Here is a 26,700-nt window from a genome sequence, read left to right as displayed (position 1 = left end):
CATAGTTAAGTAACATTAGATACATTTACATTGTTGTATAATATTACCACTGCCCATGTCCACTGCCATGTTTTCATCTTGCAGAACTGAAACTACTCATTAAACAATAACTGCCCATTCCTTTTGGCACCCCACCACATGGCGAACATGATTTTTCTTTCTGTCTATGGATTTGACTACTCTGTGTACTTCATATAGACGGTATCGTGCAGGATTTATCTTCTTGTAATTGACTTATTTCAACTAGCATGTCCTCAAAATTTATTCATATTGTAGCATATGTCAGAATTTACTACTTTCCAAAGGTACCATAATATTCTGTTATATGTATATATTACGTTGCATTTTAGTCCCTCCATTGATGAACACTATTGCTGCTTCTACTTGTTGTTTGCTCTTGTGTAAAATGCTGCTGTGAACATGGGTGTGCAAATATCTTAAGTTCCTACTTTCAATTCTTTGGAGTATGTACTCAGAATATTCCATGATAATAATATTCCAATATGCCACAGTCCTGATATTTATAACAGTTAAATATTCTGAGTGAAAAATAATGCCAGTTTCACTTTTTTTTTTTACTTATTGTCTTTGATGAAGCAGTAAACATTAATTTTATTAAATTTCAGTCTTCAATCACACATTGAAAAATGTGTGATGTAGAGAAATATGCTCAAAGAACTTCTGTACATGAAATTACTATAGTTGTCTTGAGGAAAAGCTCTCTTGTCCCATTGTCTTTATGGGTAAACTGCTGCTTCTCTTTTTCCTTTCTCTCCTCCTTTTCTTTCTTTCCCCCTCACTCTTGCTTTAGTGGAACTCCATTTTTACTTGAAGGGAAGAGTGAAAACTATGGTTATTAAGAAGGTAGGTAGTTATTTGGCAGATATTTTCTTGAAAACAAAGCAAGTCTGTTACTTCAAGGAAGATAATAGTATTTGTTGTTTATTTATTTTTCGGATGGAAAATCAGAATATTTGAAAACATACTATTTATCACTGTGAGCTTGACAGGTTTCCCAGTATTTAAAAACTCTATTTTAGGTTTATTAATGATATTAACAAATGTGATTTTGATAGTATATAAGGAACTGTATCTACATTTGGAAGATATGCATAACTCAGGGTACTAGTGTTTTTCAGGTGATCATTATCTAACCAAATCATATGTGAGTAAAAGTTTCTTTTAAATAGACAAAAGAATTTTAATAGAATACAAAAAGTTATGGATGTTTTCAGATTTCATATTGCAGCCTACCCTAAAGGTACACCTACTTGTCAAATTTTAGTTTAATATAAAGAATATGAGCAATTATCTGAAAAGGCTGTTAAAATACTCCTTGTTCCAACTATGTATCTATGTGAGGCTGAATTTTTATCATGACTTAACAAAAACAATATAAAAATTTGAATGCAGAAGCAGATAAGAGAATCCAGCTATATTCTGTTAAGCTAAACATTAGAGATTTGTAAAAAATGTAATACAATACCACTTTCTTATCATATTTGTTTTGTTTGAAAAATATTTTTTATGAACGTATGTTATTTTAATATGTAATGCATTCATTGATATTTAATTAATTTCTTAAATTTTTTTTGTAGTTGTAGATGGATAGCATGCCTTTATTTTATTTATTTGTTTTTATCCGGTGCTGAGGATTGAACCCAGTGCCTCACACATGCTAGGCAAGCGCTTTGCCACTGAGCTACAGCCCCCAGCCCAATTTATTTATTCTTTTTTGATACTGGGGATTGATCCCAGGCACAATCTTCCCTGAGCTACATTTTAGTCCAGCTCTTTTTAGTTTGTATTCTGAGACAGGGTCTCCCTAATAGTCCAGGCTGGCTGGAATGTACTGTCTTCCTGCCTCAGCCTCTCAAGTTGCTTGGATTACAGGCATGCACCATAATGCATATTATAATATGAATTAGTAAATATTTTATATATTTTTGAGTTTTAATATTTGATGTAGTATCAGTTATATTCCACATACAAAAGCTCTTTTGGTATAATTAATTTGTGTGTGGGGGTGTTGGGGATTGAACTCTAGGCCTTGCTAATCAGGTGCCCTAACATGGGATCCTCAATATTTGGGGGTCGGGGTCAGAGTCTTGTTATGTTGCTGTGGTTGGTCTCTAGCTTCTGGATTTGAGCCATCCTAGTGGCTCAACCTGTGAGTAGCTGGGTTTATAGGTATACACCACCATGCCCTAAGGAATCATCAGTTTTTAAGAGAGGTCTCAGAAGTTTGAAACCTTTGAATATAATTTACAGTGGATTGAAATAATATTCTAAGGAAATCCTTTAATTCCTGACTTATTTGAAAATCTTTATAAAAATAATACATAAGAAAAGAGAAATGCTTTGTTTATATTTTTTATTATACTGAGTTGTATTGTTAGATACTTAATAGGTGTCTGGCCCTGCACTAAACATGGCACTTACATTATTTCCACTAACTTTTATCCTGTAGCAGTTATCTCAGTTTTATAAATCAGGGGAGTAAGGCACAGAAAAGTTAAGTAATTGGCTCAGATTTATTTAAGAGCCAAGTTTTAGCTCTAGTTTAAGTTAGAAGCAAAAGCCCTAGCCTTTCATCATCATGCTCTTCCATCTCACAGAGAAGTGTATGCTATAAATCAGCACTGAATGCACTCTACAAACCAGTCATTAGAAGAAAAATTTCAGAATTTGGTTATCTGACATGATCGATGATACAAGCATGGAGCAGTGGCTGCTGATCCTGCCCGAACTTTCTTTTCTAATTTTTGGTGATGCTATGGATGATCCCTGCATGCTAGGGATCTACCACTGAACTGTGCCCCAGGTTCTCCCCCCGTGTTTATTTCCTCTCTCCCTCCCTTCTCTCCCCTCTCCTGCCTTCTTTGCTCCTTTCTTTCTGTCAATTTTACCAAAACTATTTACTAGAAGGGTGTTATTTCTTTTTAAACAATTAATAGACTATGTTATGTGAAATCCTACAAATAAAACATGGAAAGACAACTGATATCTTGATGTACATTAAGACAAAGTATTCCAGTGACAAATATTACATATGGCCAATATAACAAAAAGGACTTGGACTTTATTTACAGATCACTTCATTGAAAAAGTAATTAGTATTTTAAGAGATGTTTTTGCCTTTAAAGAAATAAATCTTAATAAAACAAAATGATTTAAAAATCCAAAATACTTTAGATTTGATTCTTGTATACCCTGAAATAGTTGCTTTCCTGTTTCCTGTTTGCTTTTTTTCTTTACCTTTTTTTTAACCCAAGCCATAGTTTTCTACTGTTTCATAGAGACAATCTTTAGAAGGTGATTCCTTCAGAACTTTGCAACAGACTGTATGTAAGTCTGTAGGCTTAATTTTTTATGGATTACCAGTAGTTAGTATATGAATCTCTAGCTCAAGGTTGGGGAGATTTACAGGATGGCTTTAATTTAAAGGCCTCTGCTTGAGGTAGTTGCCTTTATTATTATTATTATTATTATTATTATTATTATTATTATTATTTTCATTTCATTCAGGGGTGTAGAATCTTAGGTTGTGTGACAGCGTTGTTTTGCCACTGAGAGGGAAATAGGAATGAAGTTGAAGTCAGGTGAAAATGAGCAGAATAGCAGTTTCTCTGAGCCCAGGCTCCTGGGTTATTATGCTGCGGGCATTATGTGACTGAAAAGAAAGGCTGCATGAAAGCATACATTTCAGAAAAGGGAAAGCTATGCAAACCAAGTTCTCTGCAACAGAGCGTGTGTTGTTACATGTTGTGATTTCAGTTTGGGATGGTGATAATAGCAGAATGTGTTCTTGGGCCCTCTCTTTTGGGATCAAAAAGCAGAACACTTTGGTTCTTCTTGGTGGTTTGCTAACTAAGAGCCTCACAAACCTTGCTCACAAGATTGAGAAACTCAGCTTTCTACTACTCAATTTTAAAATTGTCTTGGTAAATTTATTTTGAAATTAATAATATGATCATATGTTACAATTATCTTTCTTTATTAAGGGATCTATATGAGTATACATTTATTATGGTGCATTATACTTATTAAACTTTCATTGTTTTAGCTAACCTTTTTGCTATCCCAGTAGAAATGGAAATAAGAGTGCCTATTTTAGTAACCAAAAGCAGAGAAAAAAAGATGTTGTTCTTTTTGATTTTTTTGGTCTTCATTAACTCAAGCTTTATGCCCACATTTCTTTTTGACTTTCATACTGTGCCCTGAATCAGTCTTTCTTTCACACAACACTACTGTGGCTGGTATACACTTGGTGCTTATCTTTCAGAATCGTGTTCTATAAATAGGCTTTGACAGGGGGCAAATTTAAACTGTTGTAAAGATTGCCTATTTATTTCTAAAACTATATTCTGTGGTAGAATCAAATTGCTAGTTATGTGAAGGAGTTTTTAAAATGAGGGACAGATGATGAGAACTTATGGATAGTTACATAGTTAAAAAAAAAAAGAATATGATCATTGATTGTACTCCCTGCTGAATAGCTTTTTATTCCAATGATAATTAATAAAAAGTTCCTGTATATATGAAAATGAGTTTTGTGAGTAGATGATAATATATTGAATGAAATGGGGGGGGGGTCCTAATAGTATAAATGTTGTGGTCCCGGACTGTTCCTCTTACTTATGTAATTTGAAAAGAGTTAGGGAGCTCCAAAATAGGATGTGATGGATAATGTGTTTTGTTAACTCTTAGGTCAAAATGTCTTTTCTTAATGTGGATACATTTCTAAGATGAATGGTTAGTATGTTCTTGTTTCCTTTTCAAAGACTGAGTAGATGACAAATTTAGGTCATGTCCTTATTGTGAACAAGAAAACATACTTTTGGTATCTACCTGAAGCTTTTTCTCCTCTTAGCTTTTTCAATGTATTTGGGAAATATATGACTGTTACTAAAATCGTGTGTGGGAGGATAATTAGTATTCTGTTTTCTTCTTATGTGAAATTGCTGCTTTATAATGGGGAAAAAAAAACACCTAAGTGTAACTTCAGACTAGGAGGAGAAGGGTATTGTGTGAACTGAAGTTTTTACTCTCAGTTTTGGCATGATACTGTAGAAATTGATAATTTTTCTTTAGTTAGTCTGAGGATTTTTAGTGGGAAATGCTTTTTGACATGAGTACATTGTTTATTTTATTTTATTTAATTTTTTTCTTTTAGTTATCAATGGACCTTTACTTTATTTATTTATATGTGGTGCTGAGAATCGAACCCAGTGCTTCACGCATGCTAGACAAGTGCTGATCACTGAGCCACAACCACACTCCTACATTGGTTATTTTAGAAAGAGGTTTATGACAGAACTGAGGGACTAAAGCCTTTTTCTTAAGCTTAAAAGTCATGGTTCCAAGAAGATTTATGAACAATAATGAGCCAGTATGGTCAGAGTCATTAGAAAGATTTGAACAAAATATGGTGTGAACATACGACAATTATTATAGCTTTGAGGAGTTGGGAAGGAAAAGAAGAGAAAAGGATATTCTAAAACCTTTAGAGCATTAGAGAGAAGAGTTTACTCCTATAAACTCAGAATTCACTGAACTATGTATTTGATAAGTGGACACATAAGAATTATTCCAAACAGCTCTAGTCATGGTGCAATTTATATTAAACACTGTTCTAGGTTTTGGGGAAGGAGTTAAAAAAGATATCCAAATGTAATCCTATTTCAGTGTTTTTTTGGGGTAAGGTTACGTTATGAGCAACCCAAATAACATTTGGTTCAAGCCCCAGTTGTGGAAGCCAGTTACAATGGCAGACTGATGCTTTGTTCATTCTGTTTTCTTTTTCTTCCCCATGACTAGCCATTTTGGAAGTTATTCATTTTGTTAATGTAAAGTTACACTTTATACCTCTCCCCAGTAATATTTGTTGGCCTGCCAGCTAACCGCAGAAATTTTTGGGACAACAGTGGTCAATGAGAATGTCAGAGATACTTAATTTCTTCCATGGCTAACTAGGTTTTAGTAAGGAAAAGGAAACTTGAAAGATATTGGGTGGTTTGCTTTAACTTGTAGTATAATGTATAAGATGGCTTTTCTACAAAGTGTTATATACCTAAGGAATTGATGTTTGTTGTCTGTTTTGGAATTTGGTATGTTAGGGTAATTCAGCTCAGTACCGTCCAATAGAAGTAAAATATGAGCTGCATATTTTAGGTAATGTAAAATTTCCAGTAGATGCATAGGAGTGTGAAAGGAAATAGGTGAAATTAATTTTAATATTTTAACACAAAGATAAAAACATTTGAACATGTAATATAAAAAATTGAGATATTTTACATACTTTTTAAAACTGTGTCTTCAAAGTTAGTGTATATTTTACATCCTAGTATGGACTAGTCACATTTTAAATATTCATTGTTCTCATGTGTCTAGTGGCTACTACTGCATGAGATCTTGTAGCCTTAGTGCTTGAGTAGTGGCCACAATTCCTATTTGCTTTTCTTAAATGTAAAAATACTAAAGGAGCTAAGACTTCAGCAGAAAACCAAGTTTTGCACAAATTCAATATTTAAGTTTACAGCATACTTTTTTAGTATTGGCAGTGTACTAAAATTGCTCATTAGAAACCATGACATAGTAGCTTTGTGGTAATGCAGATATTTGGTTGTATTTCCCATATTTAGAAATTCCACTCCTGATCAGTAATAGATGGTATAGGTCCAAACAAAATAGATTAGTAGTATTTAAAAGGCAAATAATTATACTTAGCCTACAGATTTTAAGGAATGAAATCACATATTTATCCTTAATAATAAAGAACATGGGCTGGGGTTGTGGCTCAGTGATAGAGTGCTCGCCTGGCATGCACAAGGCACTGGGTTCAATCCTCAGCACCTCATAAATGTAAAATAAAGATATTGGGTCCACCTAAAGACTTAAGGATAAATATTAAAAAAATAAAGAAAGTAAGTGGCTAAATCCAATTTTATTTATTTATTTATTTATAGCTAAGTCCAATTTTAATCCCAAAAAAGAAGCAGTGGAAATATTTACATGGATTTGAGGTACATAATTAAATTGATAAATCTCCTTTTAGTGTCTACTGTGTATCAGGCATTGTTAAGATGTTTAAAGGTTAAAATAATAAATGGACCTAGTCTCAAGGATCTCATCTTTAAGGATTTATTTAGTTACTTTCACAGTGGTATTTTTCATCTGATTGAAACTGAGAAGAAAAATTTGGGGGTGATTGAAAGAATTAAAGTATACACTTTTTTTGGATGTTTCACAGTGAAGACTGTTTAATTTAGGTACTTGTTCTTTTTAAATTTTTTTTTAATATCTATTTTTTAGTTTTTTTTAGGTGGACATACAATATCTTTATTTTATTTTTATGTGGTGCCGAGAATCGAACCCAGTGCCTCGCATATGCTAGGCGAGCGCGCTACCACTTGAGCCACATCTCCAGCTCCTAGGTACTTGTTCTATAGCATACTTGGTTAACTTCTTTGTGTGCATTTTAAATAAGTATTATGTGGTACTGAGAGGGACAGAATGTTGAGTGCCCCAGAGCCAAGTTTGTAAAATGCTGTCCTTTTGTCTGTGACCTGTGATTATGTTGCTACATTGCTATTCCTGTTGATCCATTGATCATACTGATGAACTTGATGTACGTTTTGACTAAGTTGTTGATGCTGTTGTTTTGTCTGATTTTTTTATACAAGTTACACGGCTCTTGTAAATATACTTCAGTATGTCATTCTAGGATACTACCATATGTCAGCATTGCGCTGGGTATTAACAGAATTGTTTGGCTGAAAAGTAGATGGATATATGCCTGATCATTTAAGAGTAAAACATAATTCACATGAGGAGAGTACGATTTTTTCTACTTTTTGTTTTTGGGGAGAGTGAGGGGCAGGGGTCAGGGGGTGAAGAGAGAATGAAGAGAAATGATTAGTTAACCAGCATTTATTTATTGTTTTTTTAAAATGGAAAGTTTTTGAAGATTGATGCCTTTTCTCATCAGTAACAAACGTGTATGTCATCTATTCTGTTGTGCCAGCAGTGCTTAAGTTGGTAAGTTGAGCAACTAGGTAGGGAACATGTGTACCTCATTTTTTTCTGTGGGGTTGCAAGGAGTGAAGAGGATGAGAAAAAGAATACATCTTTCATATTTTTATGTCATTTTTGGCTGGTTTAGGTGTCCAACCCTTGAAACAGTGTTCTAACAACAGCAGTGGCTTCACAGTGCAGACTATTGGGCTAGAGGTGAAGCTCAGTGGTAGAGCACTTGCCTAGTAGGTGTGAGGCCTTTTGTTCAACCCCAGTATCTATCTCTCTCTCTCTCTCTCTCTCTCTCTCTCTCTCTCTCTCTCTCACACACACACACACACACACACACACACACACAGATTATTGTCACTTCATTTCATGAAGTCAATAGCTTCTTAGAAAGTCTGCCTCATGACTTTGGATATGATGGATGGTTCCTTTAGCATCATTGGTTAAGAGACCAATTCTTTGGATTGTTCTCTTTTTCATTAGTGAAAGAGTGGATGCAGGATATGGTATTATCATATTAATTATCTTTTTTATCCAATGTGAAGACCATGGTTCAGTTTTGTGTAAAGCAATTAATGGACCATATCCTTTTTTTTCACCTTAAATATTTGTTGTTTGGGCTGGGGATGTGGCTCTAGCGGTAGCGCGCTCGCCTGGCATGCGTGCGGCCCGGGTTCGATCCTCAGCACCACATACAAACAAAGATGTTGTGCCCGCCGATAACTAAAAAATAAAAAAATATTAAAATTCTCTCTCTCTCTCTCTCTCTCTCTCTCTCTCTCTCTCTCTACCTCTCTGTCTTTAAAAAAATTGTTGTTTTTAAATATATGTGACAGTAGAGTGCATTTTGATATTTACATACATGGAGAATAATTTATTCTAATTTGGATCCCATTCTTGTGGTTGTACCTGATGCGGATTTTCATATGAACATGGGAAAGTTATGCCTGGTTCATTCTACTGTCTTTCCCGTTCCCATATGTTCCCTTCCTTTCATTCCCCTTTGTCTAATCCAGTAAACTTCTGTCTTCCCCCCCCTTATTGTGTGTTAGCATCCATATTGAGAGAATATTCAGTCTTTGTTTTTTGGGGATTGGCTTATAAAACTTAGGATATTCTTCAACTCCATGCATTTTCTTATAGCTTAGTTATTGTGAATTGAGCTGCTATAAACATTGATGTGATTGTATCACTGTATTATGCTGATTTTAAGTCCTTTGGGTATATGTCAAGGACTGAGATAACTGGGTCAAACTGTGGTTCTATTCCAAGTTTTCTGAGAAATCTTCATACTGCTTTCCAGAGTGGTTGCACCGATTTGCACTCCCACCAGCAATGTGTGAGTGTACCTTTCTCCCAACATCCTCACCAACATTTATTGTTACTTATATTCTTGATAATTGCCATTCTAACTGGAGTGGGATGGAATCTCAGTGTTGTTTTATACACACACACACACACACACACACACACACACACACACACTTTTTTTTGTTGTTGTAGATGGACACAATGCCTTTATTTTTATTTATTTATTTTTATGTGGTGCTGAGGATTGAACCCAGTGCCTCACCTGCACTAGATGAGCACTCTACTATAGAGCCACAACCCCAGCCCTTCAGTGTAGTTTTAATTTACATTTCTTGAGTTGCTGGAGATAGTGAACATTTTTTCATATATTTCTCGACCATTTGTATTTCTTCTGTTAAATGCCTGTTAACTTCCTTTGCCAATTTATTGATTGGGTTATTTGTTTTTGGGGTGTAAATTTTTTGAGTTATTTTTATATCCTAGTGATTAATGCTCTGAGGGTACAGAGGGTACAGGTAGCAAAGACATTCTCCCATTCTGTAGGCTCTCTCTTGGTGTTCTTGATTGTTTCCTTTGCTGTGAAGAAGTTTTTTTGTTTGATACCATCCCATTTACTGACTATTGATTTTATTTCTTGTACTTTAGAAGTCTTGTTGAGGAAGTTGTTTCCTAAGCTGACATGATAGAAAGTTGGGCCTATATTTTCTTCTAGTAGTCACAGGGTCTCTGTTCTAATACCTTGGGCCTTGATCCACTTTGAGTTGAGTTTTGTGCAAGCTGAGAGGGATGAAATTTTATTCTACTATCTTTGGATTTTCAGTTTTCCCAGCACCATTTGTTTAAGAGGCTATCTTTTCTCCAGTATGTGTTTATGGCACCTTTGTCTAGTATGAGATGAAACCCTGTCTCAGAAAGACCAGGATTCTGTAGTTCTCTAACATCATATCTGTATATAAATTCTGCTGAGCAGGATCCAGGCATTCCCATTCCTCTTGAGAGAAATCAGTTGCCACATCCCTGAATGTTTGTGGTTCCATTTCCTGGATTTCTCACTGCCTGCCCTAAGCTCTCCCTGTATAGCTTGGGAACTTGGGGCTCCTGAGCAGCCCAGACATGGATCCCAACAATCAGTGGACCATATCTTGAGATAGAAAAGACAAATACAAGTTGAAAATTGATTCTTAAAACTCTTAACCCTAATTGGGATTTGGAGGAGAGGAGTACATTACTCAGAAAACAGTACCACAAATATTTGCTAAGGGTAAAAATGTAGGTTCCTATAGGCATCAGACATACATTTTCAAAGGAGCCTAGCTCTTTTATGTTTGGGAAATTATCTGAACAACATGGACTTGTAGGGAAAGAAAACTAAAATATAAACAAAGGATTTTTATTTATACTCTTTACTTCAATGTAGGATATTTTTCATTGGAAAAAAATTAAGGGATTACATTTAGAAAATTAGAAAACTCCATTTGAAGTTTTTGTTTTTTACTCCTTCCTAGTTTACACTTTTAGGAAACTTGCATTTATGTGGCAGTCTGAGAACTGTTTCCATTGTATAGGATTTTATTATTAAGCAAGGATACAGATGGAAGGTCACTTAGAAATTCAGGCAATGGATTTGATTTATGTTTTTGATTTCTCATATTTTAAAAAATGGTGACCATCTTACAGAAAGTAACTTTTGTGAAATAGCTAAGTGTCAAAACAGTTCAAGGCACATAGAATTGGAATAAATAAGAAATGAATTGAGGATTTTTTATTTGGAATAAATTAAGGGCAAATGATACTGTAGATTGCATTTGAACTCTTGTAGTATACTAGGAATTCTCCAAGGGTGGGCAAAGCTAAACCTAAAAATAGATGGAGGCTTATCTGCACATTCAACTTGTGGAACAGCTGCAGTGGCTCTCCTTTACCCTTCCCAATGAATAACACTTTCTTTCTGTTGTCTGCTTTTTTGAGAAGCCTTCATTGGCACTCAGGGCATATTTGAAAAAAAAGCCGGGGGGGGGCTTTAATTAGATCACAGGAAGTGGAATGTCAGGGAACATTTGATAATTTCTGACACTGTCAAAATAGAAGCAGTATTTGGTTGGAGAGGTTGCAGGAGAGCAACAAATGTTTTGATGGAGGAGTCTTCAAATGTATATCTGTCTTCGTACTTTTTTCTTTGCTTTTTCCCTTTCCAATCTAATATTCAGTCTCATCTAGACTTTTAAAATATAACTGGAAGAGTTAGAGATAAAGACCCTTTCTCCTTTATGAATGAGTTAAACCTTTCATGGGTCCACAGAAGGTCACAGAAAGGATTTTTTTTTTTAAATTTATAGACTTATTATTTTAAAATTTCAGAGTGAAAGTTTATTTTCCCAGTTTCTGTTTTTCGACTTATCTGCATCATTAAACAGCTACATTTCCCCTTGTTCCATAACAAGGCTTAGTAACATCAGTGTCCCTGTTTTATGAGGGAAGTGTCTGTCCTACCCTCCATATATGCTGTTCCTATATGTTGGCATTCCAGAGGGTTTTGTTTCAGTTACATCTAGGGGATATTTGATAAGAATAATGCAGATGATGGTAGACACTATCATGATCTCTTTGCAAGTGACTTATCCATAGTCATTTGAATGATTTCTCTGTGCAAACTAGTGTGTATGGTCCTGAGGTTGCACATTCTTAGGAACTAATCTCGTTTTCAGGGAACTTAACATTTTAGTGGGAGAGGATAGAAGGCAACCAACAGTTTGCAGTACAGAGGCAGATGTTCTACTGAGAGATTTCAAGTGTGCTGTGGAAGAGTGTGGAGGAAGGTTAACTGGCCCAGGTTAGTATGAATAGGAAGAATTAGGGGTTGTTTGCTGGAGGAGGTGATGCTTTCGTTATCATCTTCTGAAGGAAGAGGAGAGGAATTAACTAAAGAAGAGAAAAGGCTTGGAGTCAGGATGGGAAAGGCTTGGAGTCAGGAGAGAACTTTGTGATGGTTATGTATTCTGTTCAGTTTTCAAGTTAGGTATTATTTTGATTCATCTATAAGGAAATGTAATTGACTGATTTAAATTTATCTTTTCAATTTTAATAAAGTTCTTTTGTAGTAGAGCTGTTTAAGAAAGAACTTAACCTTTGTTTACCCTATCCAAACCAAACCAAGCCAAGCCAAAAAGTGATGACTCCTTCCCTATATATGCATGATTCTACATTAGGAAAGAATCCATTTCAACTCTGTATTCAATAGGTGTTGTTGTTAATGTGTAATTTTTTACATTGGCAGCAAATTCGTCTTGGTAAGGTGCATGTTCTGCAATATATAGAGGTGGTTTTGAAAACCATTTTAGATCTTAATAATATGACATTTTCTGATTGTGAAAAAACAGTTGCATGGCCAATATACAAGTGAGCCACTTGAATATAATACAATATTAATCCATCCAAGTTTATCATTTATTTTTATTGGGATTAGTTTTATTATTTATAAAGTGATGTGGTTATAAATTATAAATTTTAAGGCATTTAAATTATATAAGGTAAAATCTTTTAGTTCCTAGGAAAATTTTTGAGAGTATCAAACTCATTTAAAGAAAGTCACTAAGGACTTGTGCTAGGCAGGGCTTAATTATCCTTATTCCATTATCCCTTTACTACAGGATTCAAGATAGTTCTTTTGAAAGAACTGATATTAATTGTTGGGTAGATAAGTTTTCTAGAGCAGATGAGGTTTTGAATTTTAGACATACATAACCCAAAAGATCTTTAAATATAAGATGGGTTGAAAAAAGATTTAGTCATTTTGCAAAGTATTGTTTTGTGTGAAGAAAGAAAATTTAAGAAATCTATAAACTAATGACTTTGTCATGCTGTTTGAATATTGTTGTAAAAGAGAAGCTCCAAAAATACTTTGAACGGTGGCATCATTGCTAGAGTAGGTATTAACTCATCCAAAAGGACTTTTGGATAATTGCTGCTTCATTGAATAGTTCCAGTTTTGGCTCTTATTAAGTGCTTGAAGATTCTATACATTATCAACATCTTTAAAAATATTCTATGTTGGTTTAGTCAATACTAATGGGTCATCCCATTAATTAGTCTAAATGTGAAGTTTCATTGTAGACTGAGACCTTGAATTATTAAGCCAAGTTCTAATTAAGGCACTTAGCAAAAGAAGCAATTTCACCCAGTGAAATGAGAGCTTAATTAATCTATAAGTGTCTGAATGAGTCTTTACTGTTTAGGGGCCTCTGAGATTATTATCAAGGATCATCCTAAAACAAAAATATGTAAAAACTCTAGTGTGTCTGTGTGTATGCAGATTCACTTGAGTATTGAAATAGCAGTCTGTGGATTCAAAAATTTTTTTGTATGTATGTTAGTGAACTTTTCATTACTGTAAAAAAAAGTACCTAAGGTAATTAACTTATAAAGAGAAAAGGTTTATTTTGGCTCACAGTTTTAGATGTTCCTGTTCATGATTGATTGGTCTTATGGTGTGTGTGTGTGTGTGTGTGTGTGTGTGTGTGTGTGTTAAAGCAAAATAACTTGTATCATGAACCAGGAAGCAAAAGGGAAGAAGATGAGACTAGGGTCCCACAATCTCCTTCAAGGGCACATACCCAGTGACCTAAGGACCTTCCACTAGCGCCACCTCTCAAAGGTTATGCCACCTCCCAATAGTGCCACCGTATGTACCAAATCTTTTTAACACAGAGCCATTGAGGGACATTCAAGAGAGCAGTTTTACTGTTGCATATTTTAAGAGTATATTTTCACATTTGGACTTATGCTGAGGAAAATAAAGGGATCATAAAATTTGAAGAGAAAAAAAAATTCACAGTTCTCAGTGTCACTCAGAAAACTTGGTGGAAGATGGTACATGATGCCTGTTGAGATTTATTTGACTGACAAAACTTTAGTTACTGTATTTTGGCATTTTAAATTCTAAGTATCTACCCCCAAATGGTTTTTAAAGGATTGTGCATTGTGATGCATTTTGAGATCATAACGTCTCCTTCATAAATACCTCTGAAGAAGTTTCTTACATGTTAATTCTTGTGGCCATTTGTGTATAATCATGTTGACCAGAGATGTATGTTCCACATGCTGAAGTCCTGTTTCATCATAATCTCCTTAGCATTGGTTTCTGTATTCTAGGAATTAAAACCTCATTTCTAATTTTTCCATCCTTTATTTTTGTATTGTGCTTTCATAGGAATAAAGAACAGTAGTTACTGAAAATTCAGAGGTTTGGCATTCTTCGTTCTCCTGGTACATGAAGTTTTGAGATGCTTATGATATCTTCAACTAAAAGCTTGATAGAGTGGTTTTATGAAAAGAGCATGAGTGGCTTGCAGGCATTTTGACACCATTAGGGAAAAATTTGTGACTGTGTATGTCTGTGCGTATTTTAAATGTCCTTTCAGATTCCTGGTGCAATAAAATTGCTTTAAAAGTTAAATGTTGTCAGGCGCTGTGGTGCACCCCTATAATCCCACACCTTAGGAGGCTGGGGCAGGAGGATCACAAGCTTGAGGCCAGCCCCAGCAACTTACTAAGAATGAGACTGAACAATTTAACAAGATCTTGTTTCAAAATTAAAAAAAAAAAAGGTTGAGCATGTAGCTCAGTAGCATAGTAGTACTGGGTTCAGGCCCCAGTATCACATGTGTACACACTGAGAGTAATTTATTAACCATATATGTTTGGTAGATGGTAGAATATAGTTTTAAAACTGGGTGGAACAAATTGGGTATTGTGGTGTGTGCCTGTAATGCTAACTACTCGGTAGTCTAAAGCAGGAGAGTCACAAGTCTGAGGCCCACATAGTCAGATCCTGTTTCAAAAAAGAAACCATTGAAATCATCTTAAGCTTGTTCATTTTATTGATAAGGTACTTGAGGACCAAAGAGATAAATCTGATAAGACTAATTATACTAGAAATAATTGTGAAGATCTATATTTGGGTCCAGAAAGTCAGTTAAGCAAATATAGAGAAAGTCTTGCTTTAACTAGAGCATTAGTTGACCATAAATTTAGTCATGAATGATATGACTCTTGCAATTCTCAATTGATCTTGAATTGCAGTAATAAAAATATAAATCAAAAGAACTGGATGTTGGTGTTCTATAAGAGAAGAAGAACATGCCAGAAGATTTGGAGTACTGATGTGTTTAGTCGTTTTGATCTTATTTTCAGAAGAACATTGACAAGCTGTAGCTTACTATTCAACTTACAGTACTGAAGACTCTTTGATACCAGAAGCCTCAGCCAGCTTTTCCAGGTACTCAATAGAACTGGGTTCAGGTCTTCTTCTTGGTTACATGAACAAGTCTTAAGTCTGGCTTTTTGCCTGTTTTTCTTAATGTGATTTTCTTGTCTTTCCTACTGGTAAAAATCACAGTAACACCTTTTTCTTTCCTAGAGACTTGGTCAGGCCATGGTAACCCCTATTTGAAACTGTGAAGGTTGAGAGTTGTTGTCACTCTTCTTGTAAAGTCAGGCCTTCAAACATTAGTAAAAATAATGTCCCCTCCCCCCCAAAGTGTCTGGGAGATTTAGATGATTGTTATTGGTTTGTACTTGTACTATTAAGATATGTCTGAAACAGATATAAAAATCCCATGGGCATTATGATCATTTTTGGCTTTTCTGTGACCTTGCACATCAGAGATGGCAGCTGTGGGAATGGCTAAGGGATGGTACACTTGCTGGAAAAACAAAGCAAACCAGTCATTTTGAGAAGACACACAGTCAAAAATAAGGGTAGAAGGACCATCCAGGCCTCCTGTACCAGGTGCATAATGTGTTTTGTGTTACCTACTAAGTTTCTATGTAAGGTGGAAGGGAACTAATCTTTATTGAACACCCAAAGACCAGGTGCTTTACAGTGTACATCTTATTTTTTCTTACTCTACAGTCGTGTTCTTACCTTATGTATGATTGAAGAAACTGACATATGAATGAAGTAATGTCATAGAGGTAGTGGAACTGGAATTTGAATTGAGGATTTTTTGACTCAAAATATCTTGCAGGACCTTTATTTTATTTGTACCACAGACTACAAGTTATATTTCTTTTGTGTAAAATAGTCAAATAACCCTAATTGTTTTTTGTCTAATTGTTAACTTTTATATCTGTTGTACCTGTTAGGGCCATTATCTGTGTTTTCCTCTTTACTCTAGTAAATATATTAGTAAAATATATTATAAGGATGAAATAAAACAATGTGGAGTACTTAGCAGACTGCCTTGTAAGCACTGTACTAATAGTTACTGACATGAGCTAATAGAAAAACTGGTAGTATTAACTTTAGAGCTTACATGAAAACTTTGGTGACGAAATTGTTAACTGATGTAGTGCTAACCAGTTAGTACCTGCCCTTTTGTGTTAAGCCGACTTTTATTGGTGGTCCTAAGGTCAACCATTTCTGATCTTAAGTAATTATTTTAGAGTGCAAGTAAAAATGCCAAATTCTGAAATATTTTAGACTACTTAAAGGGCTTTATGTTTTAAAATATTTTGCTTGTAAGCATAAAGAAAGTCAAGTAGATAGTCAAAAAAATTGATTATAGTATTCTTTTAGCAAATTAACCAAATGGTATTACTTGATGGAGAGTTGTGTTTGTGCATTTGTGTTTGGTTGGAAGAATTCAGGCAAAAGAGATGTAAAATGGTACAGTTATTGATCCAAATGAAGAGTTGGTATAATTGTGCACATCTGGGGTTTGGTGTATGTAAAAGATGCCAGAATTTCACTGGGAGGCCAAGTTTATTTACCTAAGAGGTTATCTTCAATTCCAGGATTTTATTAGCTTTGTGCATGCTAGGTTAGTGGTATAGCTGTCCTAGCTTTCTCCCCAGCCCTGGTATTTTTCTTTTTTTGAGTGTTGAATGTTGCATATGTTAGTTCTTATTTTGTGCTTTTCAGGAGAATATGTACTTTAGCCTAACAACAATAGAAAACAGCTTTTTCTTTTAGCTGTCTTTTCTAACCTCATTTCTAACTTAGCCTAACATCATGTATTTTGGCTGCAAGACTCTGCCTACTTTTTACCTTCTATTAAACATGTATTTTTCCTTTAGTGAGAGGAAAAATGCAAGCCAGCGCTTATTAATTTTGGATGATCTCCCCCTTCTTAACCCCATGATATATGTTCATGCCTCTGCCAGTCATGAAGAAAAAAACTATTTGAATTTTAGGATAGCTGAAACATTTTTTTGTGCAGTAGTTTGTAAACTGTGGGAGAATTCTGCTGAATTCTTTTTCAGGGCATCATTCAGTAGCAGTTTATTGGTGATCAGAGATTACTATTGATGCCTTGACTATTCTGGGAAAGTTCTAGTCTTCGAAGGACTCAAGAATTTACTGTAATATAGAAATAAGGAAAAGCTGTACTTATTTGAAAAAGACAAGCAGACATCATTCCCATAATACCACTAGGTTTTCATTCACTTTGTAAATTGGGACTTTATTAAGGTAATAAAAGGTGAAAAAAAAGATTCATAGTCCTGGCAGTGTTGCTATGGTCTACTTTCAGTTTTGAATCATGTGGCTGCAAAAGTACGACACTATGGAGAGAAATTCTAGGTGGATTTCTGACAACTGTGTTTATTATGGTTGATAGGAGCCATTGTCATATTTTTAAAAGCAACATGGTACAGTTGTCCATTATCTACTCTTCCTGCTGCTTCCCAGTTATATAGGTTATAAATATATAGATTATATATATAAATATATAAAAGAGAAAAAGATAATCCCTTCCTTATCTCATGACATAGAGATATTAGTATTTTGAATTTCTTCTAGCCTATTTCTCTTATACATGCATAAAAATACATAATTGAGAAGATAGGTTTATATATGTATACTGTTTTCTCTTTAGTTTTCAATTAATTATGGTCTTCCCATGTTATGCAGTTTTTTCAAATACTGTTTTGGAAGATCATATACAATTATTTTGGAGCAATCAAATTTAACCAAGTCTCTATATAGATAATAAGTCCCCCCACACTCCACAATAAAGTGTTTTGCTCAATTCAAACATTTCCTGGGGGTGAGGTTATAGCTCAGTGGTAGAATGCTCACTACTTAGCACGTGTGAGGCCCTGGGTTTGATCCTCAGCACCACATAAAAACAAATAAATAAAATAAAGATACTGTGTCCAACTACACTAAAAAATAAATATTTAAAAAAAACCAAAAACATTTCCTTATGATAAAGTAAAATTAGTGGGTTAAAGTTTTAACACTTCCAAGTGTCTTCATTTGTATTGTTAAATTTGTTAAATTTTATTTATAAGCTTGTGACCACTTTTTATCTCCTAGCTATCAATCAAATATGTTAATACTTGTTTTGCCACATCTTTCTTTATTAGTAGTGGCATTTTTACTTTCTTACCTTTTCTTGATTTCTAGGTGGAAAATTATATTGTCTCAGATACATTATACCTTCCTCAGAAATGTCATGACTGTTGAGTCAGTCCACAAACACCCTAGCTTTTATTTTTGGTCTGAACCTAATAATGGGGACTTCCCAGTCATCGCATCATATTATTAGCTAAGCTTCCTAAACGCATGGGTGTTTTTGCTAGACCAATGTGGTTTCATTACAATGAGGATATCACTGAAAAATTAAGCAAGTATTGAAAATTCCTTGTAAAGGAAAAAGAACAACCAGCAAAGCTATCCATGTTTATGGTGTTTGGTGTTCATCTTTTATATATTTAGCAATTACTTCGAACCAGTTTATGTATCCAGAAGAATCAGTCAGAATATCTGCCTTCTTTTCATCAGAATAATCACCTTGGTCATATGCTCCCTATTGCCTTTTCTTTTAACCATGACTGGCATGTTCCCAACTTGTTTATATAACTTTAGCTTCATGTTTATGGCATAAATCTGTTTTGTGGATGAAAGCTTTTTAAAAAATTTCCCTTTTCCTGGAATTTGTGTTCTGAAATATTGCTCCTATTTTAACTGAGTATGTATATTGTAAATTCATGGGTTCTATCCAGGAGGGACCCGACTTTGATAATGTAGAGCTGATGCAAAATCTTAAACAGGCAGTTGTCATGTAAATAAAACAGCTTTTTTCTTTCTATATTCATCAGTAGATGTTGTTCTATTCAAGCTACATAGGTAAAGCAATCTTTATTTAATTAGTTTTCATTTTAGTCTGTCTGTACCAAAGATGTCAACAGAGTGGTGCATCACAGCACTCTCACACATTTCTCTTTTTCCCAGAAGAGCTGCTTTCTCACGCCCTTCCAGTTATTCTTACCATATATGTAATTGGAAGAAGCTGTTTCTTTTTCTAGCCTCTACCAAAGAAATGATGGCCATTTAAGAGGCCAAGGATTAAGTTTGGAGATGGTGTAGTATTTTTATTTAAAAAATAAATTGTACTTATTTATTTTTTAAATAAAATTTAAAAAACGTAAGTGGATTTTACAAAAGGGGCTGAGAGCAGTTGTAAGAACAAACAGTCTGATATAAAGAGAACTACAAAAATTTTAGGTAAGATCTCTAAGCTCAGCATTTTGGTGACATGGGAAGGTTTGAAGATTTCTGTACAGATCTTTTTGTGGTCAAATTTTCACATATGTAGATACTTAGAATTGAAATTTCTGGGTTAAACTGCTTTTTAAAGTGGTATACATTTTACATTTCCACCAGCATTTTTATGAGTGTTCGAGTTTTTCCACATTTTTGTCAGTACTTGGTATTGTTAATCCATTTTATTATAGCCATTCTGGGGGATATGAATTGACAAGTCTAGGGTATCATGTTTTCTTTTATGGATCACATACTTGTGTCATATCTAAGAGGTCTTTGCCTTAGTCAAGATCACAAAGATTTCTTCTGTTTTTTTCTAAAAGTTGTATAATTTTTGTTTTTAGGTTTATGCCTGAGGTCTATATTTGGGTTAATTTTTTTGAGCTGAGTTTACTTTTTTGGATATGCATATCTGCTTGTTCTAGTGCCATTTGTTAAAAGGCCCTAAGAACTTCTTTTTCCTTTAAGCTATGTTACTACTTCTCAGACTTGTATAAGCAAGAAGCCTTCATTTTCTGGCGGAGTTGGGAGAAGTGGATGGAAAGGGATTTTTTTGGTTCTTAGCTTTGTCATAGGGAACTCTTATACTGTAGTTCAGTTTGCTTTGATACTCTACCTTTTGAGAAGACATCCACAGAGTGTTTGTAAACAGTGAATAGTTTTGGCTGATTTGGCTCTTCTTAAGAAGTGCTCTGTTATCCTCGCCCCCTCAGGGTGATTATGAAGTCTTAATCTTAACCCAGTTAGGGGTGGGTAAGCCTAGGATAGTACACACTATCTTACTAAACATTTAACAAACAGTTCTAGAATGAAAATGGTGAAATGCTTCCTCGAACATTTTCTTTTCCTGGCAATTCTTTCTAACTGTATAAAACATATTTATATACTACTCAAAGTAAAAAGAATAATCTTTTTCTTCTTTCACCACCACCCTTATTGTAGCTCAGCAGTGCTTTTAATTTTGTAGATTGATATAGGGATTGTGGAGAACATACTTTTTTAGAACAGTATTATGATCTGCTGGTGGATTCAGGTCTTTTTTTTTGCGTTTCTCAGGAAAAGGGAAAAGGGTAGGAACTAATTTTTGACAAGCATCTATTATGAGCCAGGGCTTGAACTTCACAAAGCCCAATGGAGTGTTAAAATTACATTAAATAGTATTAAAATTTATTTTCTCTCCCTTTCTCCTTCCTTTTTTTTTTTTTTAAATAGATTCTAGTTCAATAATTTTCCCAGTGTCATTCAGCTAGTAAGAGAGAGATGACAGGGACAAAACGTAAGCATCTTTCAATTTAAATTGTTCACCTTTCATGGTTTAAAAGGCTAAGAAAGAAGAAAGGATGAAGTAATTTCCCCTTTCTTGCTTTCTGGTCCCATGGTGTCCCTTTTGTTCTCCATCAGAATTAGAAATCTCATGATCCCCTTATGTCGTGCTCATATTAAAACTTGTTTTTCTTTTCCTTTCTGCATCGTGTTTTCAGCTCCTAGACCCTTAGTTTTAACTTTGGTATTCAGTAGCTGCATAGAAAGAAGATGACTTGGGTTCTTAATAAGGCATATTCTTTTGAATTGTATTTTTTTTTTGTTTTGTTTTGGTACTGGGGATTGAACTCAGGGGCATTTTACAACTGAGCCAGATCCCCAGCCTTGTTTTGTATTTAATTTAGAGACAGGGTCTCACTGAGTTGCTTAGTGCCTTGCTTTTGTTGAGGCTGGCTTTGAACTCGTGATCCTCCTACTTCAGCCTCCAGAGCTGCTGAGATTATAGGCATATGCCACTGCACCCTGCTGAAATGTATTGATTTTTAAATTAATTTTTAATCAATAAAATATTGATTTTAATTTAAGTGTTAACTGATAACTAACTGGGTTCTCAGGCAGTCCGCTCACTTCATTGATTAAATGGGCTGCCTACTCAACAAGGATCTTTCCATGGTATAGTACTATTCCTTATTTTTTTCATGTAAGTAGAACCAGAAATAAGGTTCTAGTAATATGGGCAAAGAGTATCTACCAGAGGAATGAGATTTGAAGAATCTCTGTCTTCTCATAGTACCCTTAAATCTCAAATTCTTAAAACTCTTTTGTGCTCTTCCTTTTATTTAAATATATATGTATGTATCCATACATACGTATGTATATACACACATACATATACACAAATGTCCATGAATATAACTAGATACATGGCTATATTTATATATCCTTATCTGTATATATGAGGAGAGGGAGAGAGATTGATATATATCTGTATATATGGGGGGAGGGAGAGATTGATTTATGATTCTAGAATTCATTTTTCCTCTGTTTAGGAGGTATTTAGACCGTCAAGTCTCTTTTGATATCCAAAACTTCCCATTGACACTCTAATAATCTGTTGATTATTTTAATAATCTGTTAATTATAATCTGTTGACTATTTTGTTGCCATAGTATCCTTCTTGGAAACAGAAAGGCAGTTAATATGTTTGTATAGGAATTCAGGGTTTTCCCCTTGGCTGACATTTACTGGTAGAAATTTTTTTCTTAGTGATTCAGGTTAAAGTTTGATGCTATAAAGAATATAAAGGGATGTGAGATGTTTGGACTCTGGACAGTTATAAAGCAGAGTTCTTAATATTAACCCACTCTGTTAATTGCTAAACTGGTTTATTTAGCGATTTAGGGCTTTCTACTTGGGCTAGTTACTTGTCATATGAACATCCTGACAGATGTTAAACGTGGGCTGAACATTAGAACTCAGGCTACAATGGAGCACCAGGCTCATCAAACAGAATAGAAAACAACCAAAATGGTAGATAGCAATGATGACATTAATACATTTTGGCCAGTGAATTCTGGTAAGGAATGATAAAATGTGATTATTAGGTATGGAAATGAAATCTTAAGTGGTTATGTTTTTAATTTTATTCTGGTGCAGTGAACCTTTGACATGATTGCAAATGGTGTTCACACAGGAGTAAGCAGTTGGTTAGAGTCAAATCGTTACTTTATATTGATTGTCATTTTTAAGTGTTCAGAAAAGCCAGGAAGAAGCTGCTACTGATGTAGTAAAATTCCAACAAGCAAAACAATCCTTTTAGGATGTCTAGAACTACAAAATAAACTTTTAAATCCTTCTTAGAAGACATGGCCACAGAGTTTTTGTAAGAACAGGATTATAGTTCAATAAAAATTTAGTGAAGTTAGCACTAGGACTCCAGTAATAATTCTGGGGAATGATTCCATTCTCTATGGCCTTCTACTTTACTTTTTGGACCTTTTACTTCCTGGAGGCTTCTCTGAGCCCCTTTGCCCTTGAGTACTCTGTTACCACAGAAATTAACTCTTTATATGGTACAGTCATTATAGCCATTTTGAAATCTGTTTCACTACTGAGGAAATTAACAGAAAGTTGTACAAGTTCTTGAATTTTGTTTTTTCTATTTCATATCTTGTTTTCTCTCAAGGTGTGTAATAAATGTTTTGTTCCCTTCTTTTCCTCCATATACTTAATCAAAAAACCCTTATCATCTGATCTCTGATAAGTACTGGCAAGTTAGTATAAAACAGTTCTTTGAAATGAATTTCCTTAAGGTTATTTATGTTTTTGAAAGATGCTGGATGTTTCAGTTTGACACCTTAACACTGAAAGGGGCTTCATCTCTAAACCTGGCTTTTGGAATCCACAGAATCTATGATGGCATCTCTAAGAGTGAGCCTAAAGGAAACTGATTGACATGTTCTAATTTTAGAGGTACAACTAATAATTTTAGGATTTTAATTAATCATTAATGCAGAAGTAAATTTATCAGGAAACTTAGTTATTTAGGATATTCTGTTTCCTGAAATGTCATTTAATTATTATTATTATTATTATTACCTGCAGAAGTAAATTTACCAGGAAATTTAGTTATTTAGGATATTCTGTTTCCTGAAATGTCACTTAATTATGTTTTTTTTTTAAACCTGCCTATTATGGAAGTAGTTAATGTGGCAGTCTCTTCTGATGAACATTCATTTAATTACATCTTCCTTTGAACTCCCTGGGTACTGTGACTTCACCTTTATTGTAGTATATACTTATAGACTGACTTGGGGAAAAAATATCTGTGAAAAAATTCTGCCTTATACTTGAAGTAATTAATAAGGCAGGAATGGAGATAGCCAAAGATTATTCCTATTTGTCTCACTATAATGGCACCATTACTGAAGGTTTTCTTCTGTTTATTTTGACTTAGTTGTAGAAGTGCCCTGGCTGTTGAGTGGTCTAGTTTTTTTTTTTTTTTAAAGAGAGAGAGAGAGAGAGAGAGAGAGAGAGCATCTGTTTGATGCTTGTCTCTCTTTAACAGTCTTTTATTTTGTCCATTTTTTTTCATAGCCTTCAGCAACCTCTTACTAAAATTTCAATAATCGATTTATCATTTCTTTTATTTTCAACTAATCTCTTAAAAGAAATAACAAGTGATATTAACTTTCAATTAATGCCAGAGATTACATCTCCTTTTAAAATAAATTTAAAGAAAATACACTGTTTAAAAATATGTTAAGTAAATGATAACATATCATTGACTAGGGTTTGGTACAAATTCTGATGATGACAAATGATAAAAGGTAGAAAACACTGCTGTTTAAAATTTTAAGTTACTTGTAAGTTTTTCCCACTATAAATATGGTTGCAGTGAGCATTTGTATAGCTAATAGGCTAATTATCTTTTTTGTATAAAAGATAATTATAGACAATATCTTTTGTATAAAGTAGTAGAACAGAACAAGTGTGTTTGGAGCTCCTTGTTTTTGTGTGTATTTTCATATAATCTTAAATCTAGAGATTTTACTGTGAATCCTCTATTCCCCTATTCTAGTTATGGAATAGTTATTCCCCTAACTCAGCTAATTTCCTCTTCTTTAGACTTGACATGTTCATTTCTTACCCCTCAATATTTAATAAGTTCATTCACAAGTACCTAGTTTTACAACCTTTACAACCCGAATATTCAATCCAATAGTTATTCTGAAACTGTGAAGTCATCTATATTATTATCATCGTTTTACTTTGGTGATAGTTTAATTTTTTAAAGAAAGTGATCCCAAAGAAAAATTATCATTGATGTTAATGATACTTTTTTCCTGTAGCTTGCCCAGTTTCGACAAAGAAGAGCTCAATTGGATGGACAAAACCCTCATAAGAAGCCAAAAAAGAAGAAAACCTCAAGCAGTAAAAATGATGTTCATGGCTTGAATATTGATCAATCAAAGAGTGAGGAGATGTTCATAAATAGTTCTCAGGGTGTTGGATCAGCCGTGATGCCTGAATCCACAATAATGAGAACTCTAAACAATGAAGAAATGCTTAAGCATGAGCAGGTCTTTTGTGTTGATGTAAGTATTCATCCAGATTTTAAAACATTCTACCTCTAACTAGAAAGTAGTGGCAGTGAAAAGTCATTAACATCCACCTGAGGGAAGCTTGACAAAGTCATTGACTTTTTAGCATCAAGAACTGATGATTCTTTTAAAGAACTTGAACTTTTCTGATGGCATGTTAAGGATTTACTTTTATTTAAAAGAGTTACATGAATTAGAGGAATGGTGTCTTTGATGCTTTTGGCTTACAGATGACATCTACTATATATGTAAAAGTTCTTGGTTCTTTTGTATTTATAACAATGCCTTGTGATAAATTTTATATGCATTATTATAAGTCATTATAATTCATAATGAAATGAAATTTTTAAAGATTTGGATAATTTTTACTAGCTTTTTAATAGTATTTTTGTGAATTTTCTATCATTGTTACTAACAGCAATGTCTTAGTAAAGCAGAATTTTTTTTTTTTTTTGTAAAGTATGATATTTAGCAGGGGAAAAATGTCATAATTGTAATCATGTTTTACTTTTGTCGTAGCCAGAAAGTGAGATTTCAACCACAGCAGATGATTGCACTTCGGAGGTAAGACTAACATATCCCAATTAAAAATGTCATAAATAAAATTGATATTTTTTTGAAATTATTGATTGTACTTTATTTCTTATAAATTTATATGCTTCTGTATATATTTAATATAATTTAAGGTAACATAATATAATATAAATAGATTGAAAAACTGAAAATTATATTTTACTGCTGTATCTTTTTCCAGTGGTTAGCTAAAGTCTTAACTGTTTGAATTGCTTAATCCTTAATTATATAGCAGCCCTAATTTGGTTTTTAGGAAAGTGAGTCTGCATTTCTAGGATCCATGACCATTTTAAGATAGCCATTTAGCACAGTAAAAATTTTATAATTTGTATGATTTTTATAGTAATGCTTTTTACAAATGTTTGAATACTAGTGTGTGTGTGTGTGTGTGTGTGTGTGTGTGTGTGTATATATATATATACACACACACATACATTTATATATATAAATGTTTATTGGAATTAATGTTGCTGTAGTGTTGTGCGTGTGTGTGTGTGCATGTGTGTTACTGGGCATTGAACTCAGGGCCTTGTACATGCTAGGAAAGCACTTTGTCACCAAGCTACATTCCCAGCCATTTTTAAGTTTTATTTTAAGATAGATTCTCACTAAGTTGCCCAGGCTGTCTTTGAACTTGTGATCCTCCTGTCTTAGCTTCCTGAGAAGATGGGATTAACGGTGTGCATCACCATGCCTGACAGTGATGATTTTTATTTTAGGTGATAAACTATAAAATAGGCATTGGTCTCTTAAGAAATACCTGCCTTCTTTGTATGTTTGCAATAAGTATTACTTTGTTACCTTATTCTTTTTAGATATGATTGTCATTTCTTTGCTCCCAGATTTAGAGTACATGGAAAATTATTCTTTACTCTG

At 34.0% G+C, this 26,700-nt stretch overlaps 1 protein-coding gene across 1 annotated transcript in view; it reads left to right on the top strand.

Annotated features, from left to right (window-relative positions):
* LOC143389527 (A-kinase anchor protein 9-like) overlaps positions 1-26,700 on the top strand; it is a 91,974-nt gene that overhangs the window by 22,631 nt on the left and 42,643 nt on the right. Inside the window, 2 exon segments of the mRNA XM_076842529.1 lie at positions 25,000-25,245; positions 25,771-25,815. Coding sequence (XP_076698644.1) covers positions 25,000-25,245; positions 25,771-25,815 — 291 coding nt within the window.

Source organism: Callospermophilus lateralis, unplaced genomic scaffold (assembly GCF_048772815.1).
Source record: "Callospermophilus lateralis isolate mCalLat2 unplaced genomic scaffold, mCalLat2.hap1 Scaffold_63, whole genome shotgun sequence".
Lineage (NCBI taxonomy): Eukaryota > Metazoa > Chordata > Mammalia > Rodentia > Sciuridae > Callospermophilus > Callospermophilus lateralis.
The sequence above is the reverse complement of the archived record's forward strand: the minus strand, read 5'-3'. Positions and strand labels throughout refer to the sequence as shown.